Genomic DNA, 18525 nt, shown 5'->3' with positions numbered 1-18525 from the left:
GAGGCAGTAGCACATGCCTGTAATCCCAGCAATTCAGGAAGTGGCAAGAGGATTGCATGATTGAAGCCAGCCTCAACAACTTAGCAAGACCCTATCTCGAAATTAATAACTTTTTAAAAAGCTGGGGACATAGCTTAGTAATAAAGTGTCCCCAGATTTAATCCCCACTTGTTAAAACAACAAAAGATTTTATTTACTCATACCTCTTATATGTGTATATCCTTTTATTTTTGTTTGTGTGCATGACACTGTGGTGTCAACCCATAGCTTAATAATTACAATATAACAGCTAGTATATCTATTATAACTTGTCATTTGTTTTAAATGAGCAAGTCAGTAGAATAAAATGAACAAAGTAGTGACAATAAATATGAATGTTTGGGTTTTTACTCCAAATAGAATTTGAGTCTAATCTGCTAATTAAATTCTTCCTTGCTTCCTACTCTAAAACAAAAGAGAAAACACTCCCATTAATAAATACATCATTGTTTGTTGACTTTGCAGGTCTTTTGGCTAAAAAGGCTGTTGAAGCTGGTCTCTATGTTAAACCTTATATTAGAACAAGTTTATCTCCAGGCAGTGGGATGGTTACACATTACCTCAGTTCAAGTGGAGTATTACCATATCTTAGTAAGCTTGGGTAAGTGACAGTTTTATATTGACATTGGTGTTTAGTAGGTATTGGAGCTGCTTATTAGGGCTTTTCATATACAAAGAGAAGATAGAAAAAAAATATGCTATAGTTCTACTTGTTACTTCGCCGTAACTACACAATCTCTGATGCCTTGAAACTCAGCAAACAGGGCATTTCTGATGAGCAGTGAACTGTGCTAGCTATTTAGAAGTAGAACATGTAATCACTCAGCTTCAGGATACTTAGTTGGAAAGAAAAGACAAGTAAAAACCAGGTTAATAGTGACAATATAAGAGTAGTACCTAGTACTATGTAATTTCCATGATTTGTATACAGTTGAATAAAATCTTAGATATTGTGTTTATTAACTCAGTAAATAATTGAGGTTTTGTAAGGTTATTTGTTCTACAGAACATAGATTGAATTGTCCCTGAAATTTGGTGAAAATAAACATTTACATTTTTTATCAAAAAACTAATTGATGCTAGTTGTGTTTTCTGTATATTTTGAAACATACTATCTTATATAAATTATCAGTTCCTTTGAAAGCCTGATAAATTTTAGATGTTTTTGCTCTTAGAATAACCAAGTAATTTACAAGTATTATGCTCATAATCTTTTAGCTATATCATCTTGGAATTATTGACAGGTACCCTTCTCTAGCTTACTTGGTTAAGAATTAAAAGATTTATTCATAACAGATTTCTCTGGGGGGGGTGGTCTTTGGTGAAATTGCTGTAACCAGATTGTCTTGATACAATTTAAGCAAACATGTTGGATGTAAGTACAAAACAAATATTTTAAAAGGTTATATTATAACAAGTGGTATTTGAGAAATTTTTTCATGTAGCGTGATAGATGCTGTTGACCTGATAGGGAATGCCCGAAGTATCAGGGTCCTTCAAAGGTTTGCATTCACTACAGATAAGCATGAGAATTAAACTTGATTGCTCAAAATGTTGTGAAATTAATATATTGATGAAGTTTAATCTGTGTGTCATGAATATTATTTTGAATAATCTTATTGCAATAATGGATATGAGGGGCTGGGACTATAGCTCAGTGGTGGAGCACCTGCCTAACATGTGTGAGGTGTACTGGGTTTGCTTCTCAGCACCACATTTAAATAAATTAATTAAATAAAGGTCCATCGACAACTTTAAAAGATTTAAAAAATAGTAATGGAAATGAAAGATAAGACTTGTCCTTTCTTTGCAAATGTGGTATGTTATCTACTCATGTTTCATTTTTTTAAAATACAGATTTGAAATAGTTGGCTATGGTTGTTCAACATGTGTGGGAAATACAGCACCATTATCAGAAGTGGTTTTAAATGCAGTAAAACAGGTAATATATGTGTATTGGCAAGATATCTTAGTGGGTTTTTTAAAAAATTGTTTTGTTATTAAATTATATATATATTGTTATATTTCTGAAACCTTTTGGGAAGAGTAACCTGTGAATTTAAAACAATTCAAAGAACTGTTTCTAGGTTTTTAAAATAGTTCCTATAAAGAATTAGTTTATTTGCAGGATTTATAAAATTTGTGATTTTATTTTCTTGCTCAGTTTGTAATATTAGAGATTGCTTATATGATTATCCAAGTTTGTATTAGCTCTTGAATGTATTCATTTGTGCAATTCCCGCCCCCCCCCCCCCCAGGGAGATTTGGTTACCTGTGGAGTTTTATCTGGAAACAAAAATTTTGAAGGTCGACTTTGTGATTGTGTTCGTGCCAATTATCTTGCCTCTCCACCCTTGGTGGTGGCTTATGCCATAGCTGGCACAGTGAATATAGATTTCCAAACAGAGCCTTTAGGTATGTTTTCCTTTCTCTCTGTGTATGTGTGTGTGTGTGTTTTCCCCCTAGAAGTTTTTTTTTGAAATGTTTTGTGTACCTCCATTCTTTGATTTCATAAAGACTTAAAACATATAGTTAATAATTTCTGTGTTCATGTGAAGAAATGTAAAATATACAAGTCATTAGTCCTTTCAGCTGGATAAGACTGAAGCACCCTGTTGCTGAGTTATTTCCTTATTTCTGTGATAATGTCTTTGAAAAAGACATGAACATTTAAAGTTGTTGTTGTTGTTATTTCCTTAGTTTCTGTGATAATGTCTTTGAAAAGACATGAACATTTAAGGTAGTTGTTGTTGTTGTTGATGGTGTTTGTTTGTTTGTTTGTTTGTTTTTAAAGAAGAAACATGTTAAAAATTTTTAACCAGGTACCGACCCTACTGGCAAGAATATTTATCTACATGACATCTGGCCTAGTCGAGAAGAAGTTCATCAGGTGGAGGAAGAACATGTTATATTATCCATGTTTAAAGCACTAAAAGAGAAGATAGAGGTAAGAGTCTTGTTTGTTTCTGAAATAGTTTGATAAAGTCACAGTGTTCTTTTATTTCATGCATCTTACTTTCTGGCTAGAATAAAAATTTAAATTAGCCAGATATGGTGGCGCAAGTGTCTGTAATCCCAGCAGCTCGGGAGGCTGAGGCAGGAGGATCGCAAGTTCAAAGCCAGCTTTAGAAATTTAGTGAGGCCCTAAGCAACTTAGTGAGACGACTCTGTTTCTAAATAAAACATAAAAATGCTGGGGATGTGGCTCATTGGTTTTTGCCTCTGGGTTCAATTCCTGGCACACACACACACAAAAAAAAATAATAATAATAATTATGTTATTTTGAGTACACAGTTTTTAATGAGTTATATGGCCACTTTCTATCTGGAATTATTAATTACAAAGACAGTGCCTGGGATAGAATCGATTTTATTTACTTACTAGAAATATGTGGTGGCCACTTAACATTTGGTATCCTGAATGTGGGCACACTTCATAGAAACTGCCCTTGTTTGTCATTCCCATTCAGATGGCTCAGAAATCAAAAGAAGTAAGAGCAAATTTTGCTTTCACCAATTCCCTAGCTATTTACTTTACCTTTCTAGAACACCTGTGATGTCTTTGTAAAGTGCCTTTTCAGAGATGTTTTTATCACCTGTAAGCAAATTCAGATACACAAAAATTTATAAACAATATGAATGAAGGCAGAAACAAACAGCAAATATTTATTGGGGCCTTACTATGTGTCAGGTACTCTTCTAGGTGGTTGGAATACATAGTGAACAAAGCAAAATTCTCATGAGGCAGACAGTAAACTGTAAAGAAAATAATTAGGTAAATTGTACATTGTGTTAAAAATAAGATCTATTAGAAAAACATCAAAGAGAATCAGTTCTTCAAATTTGGGAAATAGAATGCAGTGTTATATAGGATGACTGAAAAGCTAACATTTAAGCAAAGCTTTGAAGAAAGAAAATGAATCTGCCACATAACTGAACAAAGAGAAAGACTTTTCAAGTAGAGGAAAAGTGTAAAAGGGAACTGTGGTGAGTACGGTGTGACTAGGGCATAAAGAATAGGAAGGATGGTATAGGATATGATGTCAATGGGAAGATGAAGCTCCAGATCACCTAAGGAATTTTAGGTCATTATAAGAAGAGCCTTTGACCCTAAGAAGGAGAGCAGTGGGGGAGGTTTTGAACAGAGGATCACTTTGATATCATAGTGAAAATATTTTGTGAGGAGAGTTGGGTAAGGAGGATAGAATCAGAAAGACCAGATGAAGGTAGTACAAGGTATAAAAAGTGTTGATGGAATGGATCTTTGAGGTAGCAGTGGAAGTGGTAAGAAATGGTGAGATTTTGGATATCGTTTAAAGGCAAGACCAGTAGGAGGTGATAGGGGACAAATATATTCTAAAAATGTGGAAGTTTTTCTTTGTGATAACATTCCTATAGATTAACAGCATATTTAATCTCTCTTTTGCAACATGTGTAGATCTTTATTAATTCTTAAGCTTTGGGGGGACTCTATAAAGTATTTTTGTTCAGTTTAAGTTGAAGCTTAATTATTAATGTATTCTGGAGAACCTGGTGGGTTGGAATTTGACAGTCTTTATTCATTCTGTCAAAAATGTCATGATTTTATAGAATGTACTATGTTAGCTTTCTAAATAGATAAGTCTCCCCCCCCCCCTTTTTCAACTGACCTAAGTATTACATTAATCCCTTGAACATTTTTCCTAAGTCACTTTCTGACTTTTATCTTTGTTTTGTTAATCAACCCAAACTATATTCACAGATAGGAAATAAGCGGTGGAATTCTTTAGAAGCACCAGACTCAGTTTTGTTTCCATGGGACTTAAAGTCTACCTATATCAGATGTCCTTCATTTTTTGATAAACTTGTAAGTACTGTTTTTGTTTGATCTTTTTAAAGATTGTTATAGACTAAAAAATCTTGTGAAATATTAAATGCTTTGAACTTTTATACCTTGTAGACCAAAGAACCAGTTGCACTGCAGCCTATTGAAAATGCCCACGTCTTATTATATTTGGGAGATGCTGTTACAACAGATCATATATCACCTGCTGGGAGTATTGCTAGGAGTAGTGCTGCCGCTAAGTATTTGACAAATAGAGGGTATGTATACATGGTTTTGGGTGTTTTTTGTTTACCTTCTTTTTACTGATAAAGAGGCTTATGCTGTGTTCTTTTATCCAGTAAGTAAATATTTTCTTAGGTAATGTTAGTATCTGTGACTTAAGAACTGGGGGAAACCTTTACACCAGTCTTTGCTTATAATTTTAGAAATTGAAATTGCTGTTTTAAATTAGGTCCATACAGTCTAAATAAACAACTGATAAAACAAGATATTTCTTTTTCAGAGCTACTTTGTTGAAGTGTCAGCTTCGTTTAACCTACCAGTTGAGGCCTAATCATTTGGTTCTAATCAGCTTCCCATTATTGCAGTACAATAAATGTGTGTTTTATGAGCTATAAAATGTACATTCATGAGGCTAGAATTGATGATTATTAAATCAAAAGACAACTTCTTTATCTATTTATTTATTTATTTTTAGTGTAGTTGGATACAATGCCTTTATTTTATTTATTTTTATGTGGTGCTGAGGATTGAACCTAGGGCCTTGCACGTGCTAGGGGAGTGCTCTACTGCTGAGCCATAACCCCAGCCCCAAAAGATAACTTCTTGATCCTAAAATTTTATAGAAACAATACATTTGAATGTAAAGGCCATTTATACAGGAAATAAAGATCTAAAACCAGAAGATTTTATTTCATTTCTATATGATAATGATATACAACTGTTTTGCCATCAGGGACAGTTTTGCTAAAAGTAAACTTTGTAGTACTGGTTTCTGATTAGCTTTTGGATGCTTGTATGATGCTTGAACAATTCAAATTGTTCAAGTATTTTTTTTTTAATTGAAATATGATAAAAATAAGGGCTATATAACTTGGTTTGACCTGTAATAATAATACATTGCTTTTATTACAGAGTGGTTACAAATTAGTTAATCTTTAATCTTCTAGCACTGCAAAAGAAAAGAAAAAAAAATAACTCAGTTTTACACTTTTAAAACGTATTATGAATTCTTGAGTACATTTAATTCAGTAGTTCTCATCAGAATTTTCTAAAGACACCCAAATCCCTACCACTCCCATCCTGAACTTAGAAGTTATAAATGTATAATTTTATATGTACATAAAAGACCAAATGAGAGGCAGATAAAAGTTGTTGTTGAAGTACTTTTGTCCAGTTATTTATCTTTTAAAAAAAGTCATTTATATAGTTAAAAGTAAATATCCCTAATACCCACATTGTGGGGGGTTTTTTTGGTTGTTGATTTTTTAAAATTTTTATTTAATTGTATTTTTTTTTAGTACTGGAGATTGAGCTCAAGAGTGCTTCACACTGAGCTACATCCCAGTCCTTTATTCTTTCTTTCTCCCCCCGGCCCTTTTTTTTTTTTTTTTTTGGAGACAGGGTCTTGCTAAGTTGCTGAGGCTGTTTCAAACTTGTGATCCTCCTGCCTCAACCTCCCTAGTTGCTGGGATTACAGGCATGCACAAGTGTTCTCTGCTAACAGGGAGTTTGACTTTATAAATGTTTTCAGCTAAAAAATGAAGAAGGAATGATTGAATTTAGTATCATTGCATTTTCTAGTCAGTCTATACAATGATGATCAGTCACTGATAACATTCCAGGAAAAGACAATTGGATATAGTGTGCCTCTCAACCAAAGTACATATAACCTATGAAGCATTGTTTCCAAAAATTAAAAAACTTAAATCTGATTGAGTCACTGGATCTGACTTCTGGTTTACAAGAAATAAGAGGACAGAAAAACATGTTATATGATACCATTGGGTTACAGTCAACATAGTCTAGACACAGAAAACTATATAGCAAATGATCTAGTTTCTTTAGATAAAATACAAGGAAGGAGTTGGCAGGGAGGGAACATATAGATTATAACAGACTTGAAATCAAATGAATACTTTTGTAAACTGTACTTACATGCTGATTTGAACAAACCAACTTAAAATAGTTTGGAGGGCTGGGTTGTGGCTCAGTGGTAAAGCACTTGCCTCATGTGCATAAGAGCCTGGGTTGATTCCCAGTGCTGTTTTTTTTTTTTTAAAGTTGGGGGAAAATCAAGGACATTTGACTATTGACTGGCTATCTGATATTTTAAAAATTATTTTGAGTTTTTTTTTTTTAATGAGGCTTAAGGATGGCATTTTTTTAAGTGTAGGTGGACGCAACTTCTTTCTTTCTCTTTTTCTTTTTTTCCTCTTTCTCTTTCTCTCTCTCTCTCTCTCTCTCTCTCTCTCTCTCTCTCTCTCTCTCTTTCTTTCTCAACCCCAGCCCCAAGGATGGCATTTTTTAAAAGAAGCCATATGTTTTTTAGAGAAACATTGGAACATACAGTTAGAATATAATAGAGTTTTGCTGAAAATTAATTTACTAGGTGTGATTATAGAGGAAAAAGGAATCTATGAATTGTTTATTATAGGTTGGTGTTAGGCTCATAGATATTTCACTGTTCTGTTTTCTCTATTTTTGTAGTTGATTGAGTTTTTCCACAATTAAAAAAAATTTTTTTGAATCAAGTTTTACATTTCAGTAATGTGTGGTTATTTTCCATTGGAGTAAAAACTGACCTTTATAATCTTTTTGTAGCCTTACCCCTCGTGAATTCAATTCTTACGGAGCCCGAAGAGGTAATGATGCTGTGATGACAAGAGGTACTTTTGCAAATATCAAGCTTTTTAATAAATTTATTGGAAAACCAGCTCCCAAAACAGTTCATTTTCCATCGGGACAAACGGTAAGGATACATACAAAGTATTGAGGCAGTTGCTCACAAAATCAAAATTTGTATTAAAGAGTTTGTGTCTATTTAATCTACAGCTAGATGTATTTGAAGCTGCAGAGCTGTACCAGAAAGAAGGTATCCCACTGATTATTTTAGCAGGAAAGAAGTATGGTTCAGGAAATTCAAGAGACTGGGCTGCCAAAGGACCATATTTACTGGTACTGATTTTTAAAATTTATTTTCATAAGCTTAAAATAAATTTTAATATTCCCCTTTGTCAGTAACATCTGCCAGAGTTTATTTAGCTTATTTGGGTGACCTCATGTTGATGGGTTTCTTTTCAGTGATTTCAGATCATATTTTGTACTCATCTAGTTGTATTAAATACTTTGATTTTTATTAAACCTACATCCTATGTGAGAAAGTCAGTATGACAGAGGGAAAGGAGATCCTGTCTATGGCCATATAATAATTATTTATACCTATTGATATTTGTACTTTCCTACTTTTCATTTAATTTTCACCGATTTGCTCTATCAAAGGTTAAGAGACTCAGAGGTAGTAGATCAAATTTCTCTCTCGTCCATGCATGAGAATACATATGTAAACTGTATTCTCTCTCTCTCACACACATATCCCTCCCCCTCAAATATGAGATGATGGTGACTGGCTATCTGCTTGGAAGACATTTTTCTTTAGATGGCTTCTTTGTTGCAGGACAAGTAAGCACTTTGCTGGAGATAATCATTATGTGACGTGTGCTTGCTGCCATTTCATATTTGAAAGTGCTTCTTTTTATAGCTGTAATTGTAAAATAGCTGGCCAAAGTGCAGTCTTCATAGCCTATTATTCATACTTCATTCTTTTTGAATCTTTAATCTCTTCCTTAAAATGTAAACACTCTAAGGAATTGTAGGAATAAACCAGATTATCTTATCTTTAAGTATTACAGGTGTAGGTTCCTTTTATTCTAAAAAAATTTTGTCTTTTTTTTTTATGTTGAAGGCTTCCCTGATGTAGTAGGTGATTCTGGCTCTCCATTCAGATAGACATTTAAAAACTGGGTATGATCTGGATTTTGTCTATTAGTAGGTCTTACATTGGATGATAAACTAACTTTGTCATTCAGAAGCCTATATGTCATTATCTGTTTGAGGCCATTCAGTTTCTTCAAGGAAAGAGACTTAATTTAGAATGCAGACATCAGCTTAATCTCCATCTGGCTTTCTCAGGCCAGCCTTCCCCTATGCTCACGTGTTCTTAGCAGGTGTGAGTCCTCCCAAGGGGTGAAAATTGCTTCGTAGGTGGTTAAAAACATTAAAAAAAATAATAATAAAAACATGCTGTTTTTATGTAAAGTACAGATAAACATAGTACATAAACAAATACACAGAATGTTTGCGGTATTAAGATTTTGAAAGGAATGGGGGAAAGATGGAGGAAGTTGTCATTAAGGGGAAAAATCTTAAGAGGCTCCTTAGACAATAATGGAAAAAAATTATAGAGCCTCCCTAATTCATTTTCTCCAAAGATGAAACATTTTACTTTTATCAGACTGGGGATTGAGCTAGGGATCGTACTGCTTTTTGTACACTTTTTAACCAGTACCTCAATGTTCTGAAAGTTCCATGTATCTCTAGTCTCAAGACTTCCTTGAGCCCTGTTTACAGACTGGCTTTATTGAGATCACTCTCTAATTTCATCATGCTTCAGTATCAACACTATCTGATAAATCAGTTGCCTATTTCTGTTTTCTAAATATTTATAGAATTTTCTCATTCCCTTTGTTGCTATGAGTTTAGATTGTTATTTAAATGGTGTTTCCAGAGAGAATGTTAGTGAACATGTTAGATCCATCATGTTTAAACAGAAATCCTCCTTAGGAGTCTACATGATGTCAGAGTAGTCACCTATCTTCTGTAAATAAAGGCAAAATATGAATTTTTATTAAAAATTCTTATGTGAGTAACTCCCTGAACTCTTCCTATATGGTAGGCTGTCAGTGCTTAACCCTGAAGTGGCAGGGGTAGGCAGAACAACAGGGACCTTTTAAAAAAGGGAAGTAGGGGGCAAGTACCAGCCATTGTACTCAGAGGCACTCAACCACTTATCCACATCCCCAGCCCTATTTCATACTTTTTTAGAGACAAGAGTTGCTTAGTGGCTCGCTGAGGCTAAAGCTGGCTTTGAACTTGTGATCCTCTTGTCTCAGCCTCCCATGCTGCTGGATCAAAGGCATGTGCCACTGTGCCTGGCTAACAGGGAACTGCTACAATTAACTTTGACTTTTTTTTTTTTTTTGGTGCTGGGGATTAGAACCCAGGGCCTTATGCATGCAAGGCAAGCACTCTACCAACTGAGCTATATCCCCAGCCCAACAATTAACTTTGATACAACAACATTGACCTCAGTATAGGGTATTAGGTCAAAAGTATTTACAAAAAGTTCCAAGTAGATATTTTTATTTTAAAATGCTCAATAAATCACCTTTTAGAAATGATTGGAGGAAATAACAATGTACATTTGTTACAGGGTGTGAAAGCTGTTTTGGCTGAAAGTTATGAAAAAATACACAAAGATCATTTGATTGGAATTGGCATAGCTCCACTTCAGTTCCTTCCAGGAGAAAATGCAGATTCCTTGGGTCTCTCTGGCAGAGAAACATTTTCTTTAACATTTCCTGAAGAACTGTCTCCTGGAATTACATTAATCATAAAGGTATTTCTAAAATTTTCAAATATATTATTGCACCGTATACTCAAGTAAATGGTTGTAAATTGAATATGGAAAGAGTTATAAATAGCGAACTGTCAGTGTACATAAGTCCTAGTTTAAGATGACTGTTTCCTACATTTTTAAACTGGGTAAATACAGTTTATGTTCTCTGAAGAAAAGTAGAAAGGAACTGAGTGCTTAGTCTAGATAAAAGACATGGAGGGAAATCTTGACTTCCATTTACATGTGCCAGCTTCTTCTTCCTATTTTTTCAGCTTTCTCTCTTGATCTGACTTTAACCCAAAATGAAGGCAGAAGTTCGGGGTTAGAATAGAATTTTACCTCTAAAGGGAAAAAGGCAGAGTAGTAGACATTACATGCAATGAATAACTTGGTGTAAAATGAATATTGATAATGAGTAGGAATTTTCACAAGTTAAAATCTAAATCATTTGATTTAGTGTTCTTGGTAGTATGATACTTGTCATTTAGATTTAGTAATGAAAATACCTGTTTTTCTACTTAACTGTGAAGCCTGTAGTCAGATAGTCAGGTGTTTTTCAAGCAACAAAAAGGTTTTAGGCAGTCTGAATTTATGAAATTAGAACCAGGACAGTCAGACAAAATGTGCCAAGTAGTCATTGAACCTGAAGACAAATGATCTTAACTACTACTAAGTAACACTTTGAAGATTTTACCACTCACATTAGATGTTTTTCTTTGTTTAAAGACAAGTACTGGAAAAGTATTCAGCGTGATTGCTTCCTTTGAAAATGATGTGGAAATAACATTGTACAAACATGGAGGATTATTAAACTTTGTGGCACGAAAATTCTCATAGTATCTACTCACCGTGGATGTCTTTGATAACTGGTAACTGCAAACCTTTTGTGCTGGACCCAGGAATCCTTGCCATGGAACTGCAGATAGTCCCAGTATATTCAATTTATTTCATCCATGGATGTAAATGATTATGAATCAACGTAGTGACTGAAATGAAATCTTCTTGATTTTAAATAATATACGAATGGTGCTATTAACATTGCTAAAATCAATGTGTGGAGTGTGTTGTGGAAGAGACCTGTAAGTATGGGTTGGGGGGGTACGAATATTTTAACTCAGACCATTTTGTAAATAAAGGCAGAATTTGAACTTGTGTTAAAAGATTCTTATATGAGTAATTTCCTGAAGTTGTTTGTTTAGTTTTGCACCTATAAAACTGTACTACTGTTTGTTGGTTTAAGAGTAGCAGATTGAAATGAGAGAAACCAAAGTAGACTCTAAAATTATTGATATTGGAAATCTGATTTATTCATGAACTTTTTAAGTGTAATAATTCCTTTTCAGAATTGAGCTGGACACAATTGGCATTCCTACTTTGTAATATAAGCCAGGTTTATCCTTTGTCTCAGTCTAACAACAAGGAATAGAACCCACCCCACATGAAATCATTCTGTCCAGCCAAAATTTCCTCCACATCTGAAGATGGACCATTGCAGAATATAAATGATTATGTGGCACACTGTATTTACAGTGAAAATATGAATTGCCTTCATGCAGCCCTTAATTTTTCAGTAATTTGCCACTGTGCCCCTCCGGCAAGCCTCAGATGACATTACATTAATCGGATGAGATCATTTTGCTCATCTTATGTGATACTCTTACTTCTGTACCTACTGTAGATATCACCAACTGACATTCCACATTCATTTTATGGATGCTAAAGAGAACTTGAATCATTAAACTCTAGCTTGATTTCCTCTAGACTTTTAAATTATCCACCCTAAATTATATGGGTGCTCACCCCTAAGCATTTTTTAAATGTTAACACTTCTTAATTTTTTAAGTTGACTTTCTGTCATTTCAAATCATTATTTACTTGGGATGTATGATTCTATTAATTTTGTTATGGTTTGTTTGGTTTTAACCAAAGTGAACCATGAGGATAAAACACTTAAGTTGTTGCTGAGTATTAAATATTCTCAGTATGCACGTTTACCATATCACATCAAATATTCTGTCAACAAGGTTATTTGGTAACTTTTTTAAAAAAGGTTGGATAATTATTTTCAGAAAATCCTGCACCTTTTTTTAAATTAAGAAATTAAGCTTAGCAGCAAAAAGTTAATTGTAATGATTTTTTTTCACATGAAGATCTACATATGACCTAGTTAAGTTGCATTTCAGAATTAGCTTATGTTGCACAGAATAAAACGTTACTGATTTTAAGCTATAATGCTCAAACGAGTAGGTGAAGACCACTGAGAACTTTGCACAGAATCAATCATACAGTCTTTTGAAAATATTTTATTTAATTTTTTATAAACATTTTTCTTGGTATTTTCAAATCATATTGTGTTCTTGATATATGCTATATATGTCAGTGCATGTGTTTTTGATTTACCTAAAAACATGAGTTAAGAATGGATAATATACAAGTTGAATGTTAAAATATCTGTTACATGCTTTGAACTAGTAATTCCAGATTGTATGAGAGGGAAAATATACATTTTTAAGGCATACTCTATGGTCGATGGGCAGAGTTATGTACATCATCAACAGCTGATCCAAGAGTTGATGATAAAGCTAGCTGGCTATTAATTAAAACATTGGCATATCCAGGCTACCTAGTCCAATAATGATACAAGCACATCTTGTATTTCTAACTCTTGCTTATATACAATGAACCATAGGGCTTGATAAGCATGGTTTTAAGTTGAGGAGGAGTCAGAAATACTAGCGTGGATATCTTATAATTCTGCCATTAGCCAAATGCTGCAAAAATGTGGCATCTATTGGTTTTTATTATTTTATGTACCTCTTTTGTTGACTATATAAGTAATTTCATGTTACCAAAAAAAAATATTGTGTAAAAGAAGTGTAATAGGTGTACAAGAAAGCAAATCAGTATTGTAAACTTAAGTACAATTTCAAAAGTTATTAACCAACAGCAGCATTTTTTTTTATCTTTAAAAACTTTATGCTACATACTATCGCCATTTTCATACCTTTGGTTTTTGCTAGTCCTATTAAATGAGTGAAAGTGTCATCCAGCCACTGAATTGCCATTGTTATTTATACTTAAAAAGTTCCCAGGGTGACAGTTGTTGTTATATCCTGTTTTATCTTCATGCTGACACTTGAATGAGAGGTAGCAGAAACCCTTTCACCAGGTTACTTGGATTTTCACTGGTAATTGTACTAAACGCTATAAAGCTAAGAGCTAAATTGGAGTCATGGGTAACAATGTGTGCATTTTGTCTTCACAGTGATGAGTGACAGGATGAGGAGAAATTATTTGACTGCCATTTTTCTATGGTTGAATTAAAGGACACCTTTTTTTTTTTTTTTTTTGCCTTTAGGTTTAGGAAAAGATACTAGGATACTGTATGTTGTTGGCCTTATCTTAGTTTGATTTGGAGTATAAAAAGTGTGGGGAAGGGGATGGACTTTGGCTTTCTTAGTGTTTTTTTGTTTTGATTTTTTTTTCCCCCTAAAGGGTGACAGTGCTGATGTTTCTATCAATTTTACACACAATATGTGGCTATGGAACCATATATCTCATGTATCTATAAATCATTGTCTATTATTTAAAAGCCAACAAAACAGTATAACAGTTTTAAGTTCAATAATGTTAAGTATTGTATAGAAATATATTGGAGGCAAAGTTCAGTTGATGACAATTGTGTATATGTTACTGATGCTGTAAATTATTTTTAATAAAGAAAATTGTATTACCACATTTGATTAATTTTGTAGTAATTGAAAATAAAACACTATGCCTAAAAAAAAAAAAAAAAAAAAAAAAAGACATGCTAGGCATGATCGTGCATGTGTATATCTCAGTTACTCCAGAGGCTGAGGCAGAAGGATCACAAATTTGAGGTCAGCCTCAACAACTTGAGACCCTGCCTCAGAATTTTTAAACAATTTTTTAAAAGGCATGGGGATGTAGATCAGTAGTAGAACACCCTTGAGTTCAATCTCCAGTATCCAAAAAAAGAAAAGAAAAAGAAATTGGTTGCAATCTAAAAATTTCTCTTCAAATATGTTATCTAAATGTTGAGACAGCTATTTCCAACACAACTGCCAGATGTAAACCACAGTCATTCTCATCCTTATCTCTAGTTGTCCCTTCCACTCTAGGGCAAATATGAATGAAAATCAAGGTAAACATTTGAAATAGGGGTAGGCTAGTCTTAAGTTGAATTTGATTCCAGGAGTGTTCTAACAGATACATAGATTTTTTTTAAATTAGTGTAGAGCTGAAAAGACTAATCTCGGGATCCTTTATACAAATAACATCTTAATTGGGCAGCCTTTTAACAGTCAAGAAGTGGAGACTGCCTACTGTGCTAGGCAATCCATGCTATTCTCTGAAGTTTTGATGGTTAAAAAACCTTTGTTTAGAGTTGAAGTCTCCTTGTAGTTCATACCCACTGATTCTACTTCTCCCTGATGTGTCTGTGCATCTTTTGTACAACTAAAAATGAAATCTATATTTAGGTAGACTGAACCCTTAACAGATTGCATCTATATAATCTCCATACCATGGATCTTTTATTATGGAGTTAATTTAAGTTAACATTCAGGACAAATTTGGAGGTCTCATGCTATGAATTATATATTCTAGGAGAAACTAGGTTGGTTTTGTTTTGCCAAAACAGGATTTTTGACCCAGGGCCTCAGTCATGCTAGGCAAGCAGCTCTACTACTGAACATATACCCAGCTCAGAGAGAACCTTTTCTGGATGCAGGATAGAGGAATGGTATTTTGGGGCCCTGTTACTTTAGGACCAGCTAATGGTGCCACTTACTCCCTCTGCCACAAGTCAGCAGCTCAGAGCCAGAACTACGTCTCTACCCTAAAATAATATTTTGTAAATATGGCCAGCTCCCCGCTGATCTAAAAGAATAGGTCCTTTCTCACACTCTTACCAGCAACCTAAATGAGTGATTAAAGCTTATTTATCAAAATTTGGCATTCATAAACCAAAATGGTCAAATTCAAGTTTTCTAAGGATTCTAACAAATTTTCTAAGATGTTTGCAATACAAAGGCTACGGCCAGCCTGGGCGTACGCTGATAGTTTGAATATCCAGTCTTGGAAGGAGACTTACAGTATCATTAGTGTTGTATGTATTTGACTTAGTTTTCACTTGGTATTAATTTTGCTTTTAAATTAATTTAGTTTTCATGCAGATTTATTGTTTTGATATGAGCTGTTTGGCTTCAATTCTCCAAAATATTAGACCATAAAGCTTGTGTTTAGTTGAGTGTTGTGGCATATACCTGTAATCCCAGCAACTTGGGAGTCTGAGGAGAACACAAGTTTGAGGCCAGCCTCAGCAACTTAGCAAGGCCCTGTTTCAAAGTAAAAAGACCCGGGAATGTAGTTTAGTGGTACAGCACCCTTGGGTTCAGACCCAGCCTGCATTCAGCATATAGATATATGCCACAAAAGGAGATTTCCATCAACAGTAAGCTATGTAAATGACAGTGGTCCTGTGACATTGTATCACCTAGTGACTTAGCTATTTTAATTTGTGTAAGTACATTGGTGTTCACACAATGAACCTGCCTAAGGATACATTTTTTTTAGACGTCCCCATCAAATAAGCACCTCATGACCATATTTGAAAAATGAACCATCTATTGCAAAAGCAGGTGTAGATGTAATAGAAAAGTTGCTCTTATAATGTGAAATGTGTTGTTACTGAATTTTGTGTTTGCATGGTGAACATCTTGCAATATATAATGGAAATGCAAAGCTACACAACTATTGTATAGAAATTGTTTTGGTGCTGGAATTGAACCAGAGAGACTCACATATGCTAAACATTCACTCTATCACTGAGCTATAGCCCCCATTATTTTATAATATAAAATTGTTTTGTAATATAAAATCATTTCTATAATCTTGCTACAAATTGTTTACTTCTTTTCATCCCCCCCCCCCGTCCCACCTTTTTTTCCTTCAATACTGAGAATTGAATCCAGGGGTGCTCTACCACTGAGCTATATTCTCAGCCCTTTTTATTTATTATTTTGGGTCTCACTAAGTTGCTTAGGCTGGCATCAATGTTGTGGTTCTCCTACCTCAGCCTCCTCAGTTATGAATGTGCACCACAGTGCCTGGCTTCACTCCAAGTATTGATTACTGAACTCACTGAGAACCTCTACTTGAAGTGACCCTGTAGTTAGGGTAGAGGAAAAATGTTAATACAATGTCTTAGATTGGTGGAACTTTTTAATCATGATACCCAATGTTTATATTATTGAGGCAAAACATGATTTTGCTGCATAAAAGCCTTGAGGGCTGTGGTTTGGCTTAGTGATGGAGTGCTTCCCTAGCATGTCTGAGGCCCTGGGTTCCATCCTCAGCACCACATATAATTAAATAAATAAAGGTATTGTGTCCATCTATAACTAAAATAATTTTTTTAAAAAAAAGGCTTGAAAGTGTTCTCTTAGAATTCTCTTAGAATCCCATTGAAGCCTAACAGCTTTAAGACAATTAAAAATGCACAAAAGATTTATGTTTGAGAATATTCTTTAAAATGAGAATGTTAACAAAGTGAAAAGGCAAGTTACAAAGAACATATTTCTAACGAAGGTCCAGAGAATGGAAATGGGCTCATACCAAAGAAGGCAACTGTAGATCTAGAAGTCCTGTCTCTCAGATTCTCAATTTCCCAATTAAATCCTCATTGCCATTCTTCCATCCCAAAAGGAGTACAGAAAGAAAACAGACCAATAGAAATAGCAAGAGAAGGTGGACAGAGTTCAGGTGCTCCAAGTGTTGAGCATGCAGAGTGGTCTAAGAGGGCCAATAGGATTTTTTTTTTTAAGTTGTCAAATTTTTTTTTATGTGTATGTGGTGCTGAGGATCAAACCCAGTGCCTCAGACATGCTAGGCGGGTGCTCTACCACTTATCTACAACCCCAGCTGGCCAATAGGATTTTTTTTTTAATATTTATTTTTTTAGTTTTCGGTGGATACTATATTTTATTTTTATGTGGTGCGGAGGATCGGACCTAGTGCCTCAACCATGCTAGGCGAGCACTCTCTACCACTGAGCCCCAATCCCAGCCCTTAGGATTTTAATTTTGGTAATCCGAAAAATTACTTTTTGACAATTGGAAGGAGTGGGACTCCCCCTGGGGCTGCAAAAAGCCTTGCTACTTGAAGATTAGAAGTGAAGCAGATAACGAACTATATCTAAAGGGAAAAGAGTCATCATTCAACAGTTGATAGAAGTCTGGGAAACATCCAAATCAATCAGGGTGGCTATAGGTAACCTGAGCACGCTAAATCCTGACCCAAAATGTGTGAGAGTAGGGGAGATAGGGTGAGAAGGGCGGGTACAAAACAATAGAGACCCACGTGCAGGCAAGGGTGGACAGACATCCAGAGCGCTTCCACTAGAAAATTCTGACCTATCAGAGAAGTCCTGCTTGGCTGGAGAAAGACATCAAGCTATCAGAGCCTCATACGCTTCGCAGTTAGGATCATCCCACTAACCTGTTATCCCATGAGTCTCAGGCAGCCTCCTGAAAATCTGGTAGTCTCTGCAGACTTTCACTGATTGCACTTAATAAATAAGGATTCTGACCCAATTACCAGTTCTATTTCTCAATGTAAACGAGTCGTTCACACATCCTGAGTTATTGTGATGCTAACCCCCTAGGAAGCTTATTAAGGAGGCTTTCCCTCTCCCTCACCATCTACTATACTGAGTTAAATGGCTTGGGAGGAGAGCAGAAAATTCTGTGCTGTGACAAGAGCCGAAACTGGAAGTTGGATGACCAAAATCCTTTGAGGCTCTGTGCCCCTTTAGTGTGTAGGCTTATTCAATAAATAAGACCATTTGGTTCGAAAATTTCAGTATCCGGAGAAAGTCAGAGACCTAGTGGAATGCAGTCAGGCTCAACTCTCTGGACCTCCTATAGGGACCCCTGCAGTTCCTGAGGCCAGGATGGACGAG

General features: G+C 34.8%; 1 protein-coding gene across 2 annotated transcripts in view; it reads left to right on the top strand.

Annotated features, from left to right (window-relative positions):
• The window catches only part of Ireb2 (iron responsive element binding protein 2), a 52061-nt gene extending 37782 nt beyond the window's left edge, over positions 1–14279 (top strand). Inside the window, exons 13-22 of one of the 2 annotated variants that reach the window (XM_076851207.1) lie at positions 505–640; positions 1897–1981; positions 2298–2454; positions 2862–2986; positions 4781–4885; positions 4979–5121; positions 7688–7835; positions 7919–8041; positions 10356–10541; positions 11268–14279. In XM_076851207.1, coding sequence (XP_076707322.1) covers positions 505–640; positions 1897–1981; positions 2298–2454; positions 2862–2986; positions 4781–4885; positions 4979–5121; positions 7688–7835; positions 7919–8041; positions 10356–10541; positions 11268–11378 — 1319 coding nt within the window. In that variant the 3' untranslated portion in view covers positions 11379–14279. Of the gene's footprint in view, positions 1–504; positions 641–1896; positions 1982–2297; positions 2455–2861; positions 2987–4780; positions 4886–4978; positions 5122–7687; positions 7836–7918; positions 8042–8828; positions 8906–10355; positions 10542–11267 lie in introns of those variants that run through there. The other variant, XM_076851208.1, reaches the window with a different exon arrangement.
• The last annotated feature ends 4246 nt before the right edge of the window (positions 14280–18525 follow it).

This window comes from Callospermophilus lateralis, chromosome 3, assembly GCF_048772815.1.
Source record: "Callospermophilus lateralis isolate mCalLat2 chromosome 3, mCalLat2.hap1, whole genome shotgun sequence".
NCBI lineage: Eukaryota > Metazoa > Chordata > Mammalia > Rodentia > Sciuridae > Callospermophilus > Callospermophilus lateralis.
Note: the sequence above shows the minus strand (reverse complement) of the source record. Positions and strands in the feature narration are given on the sequence as shown.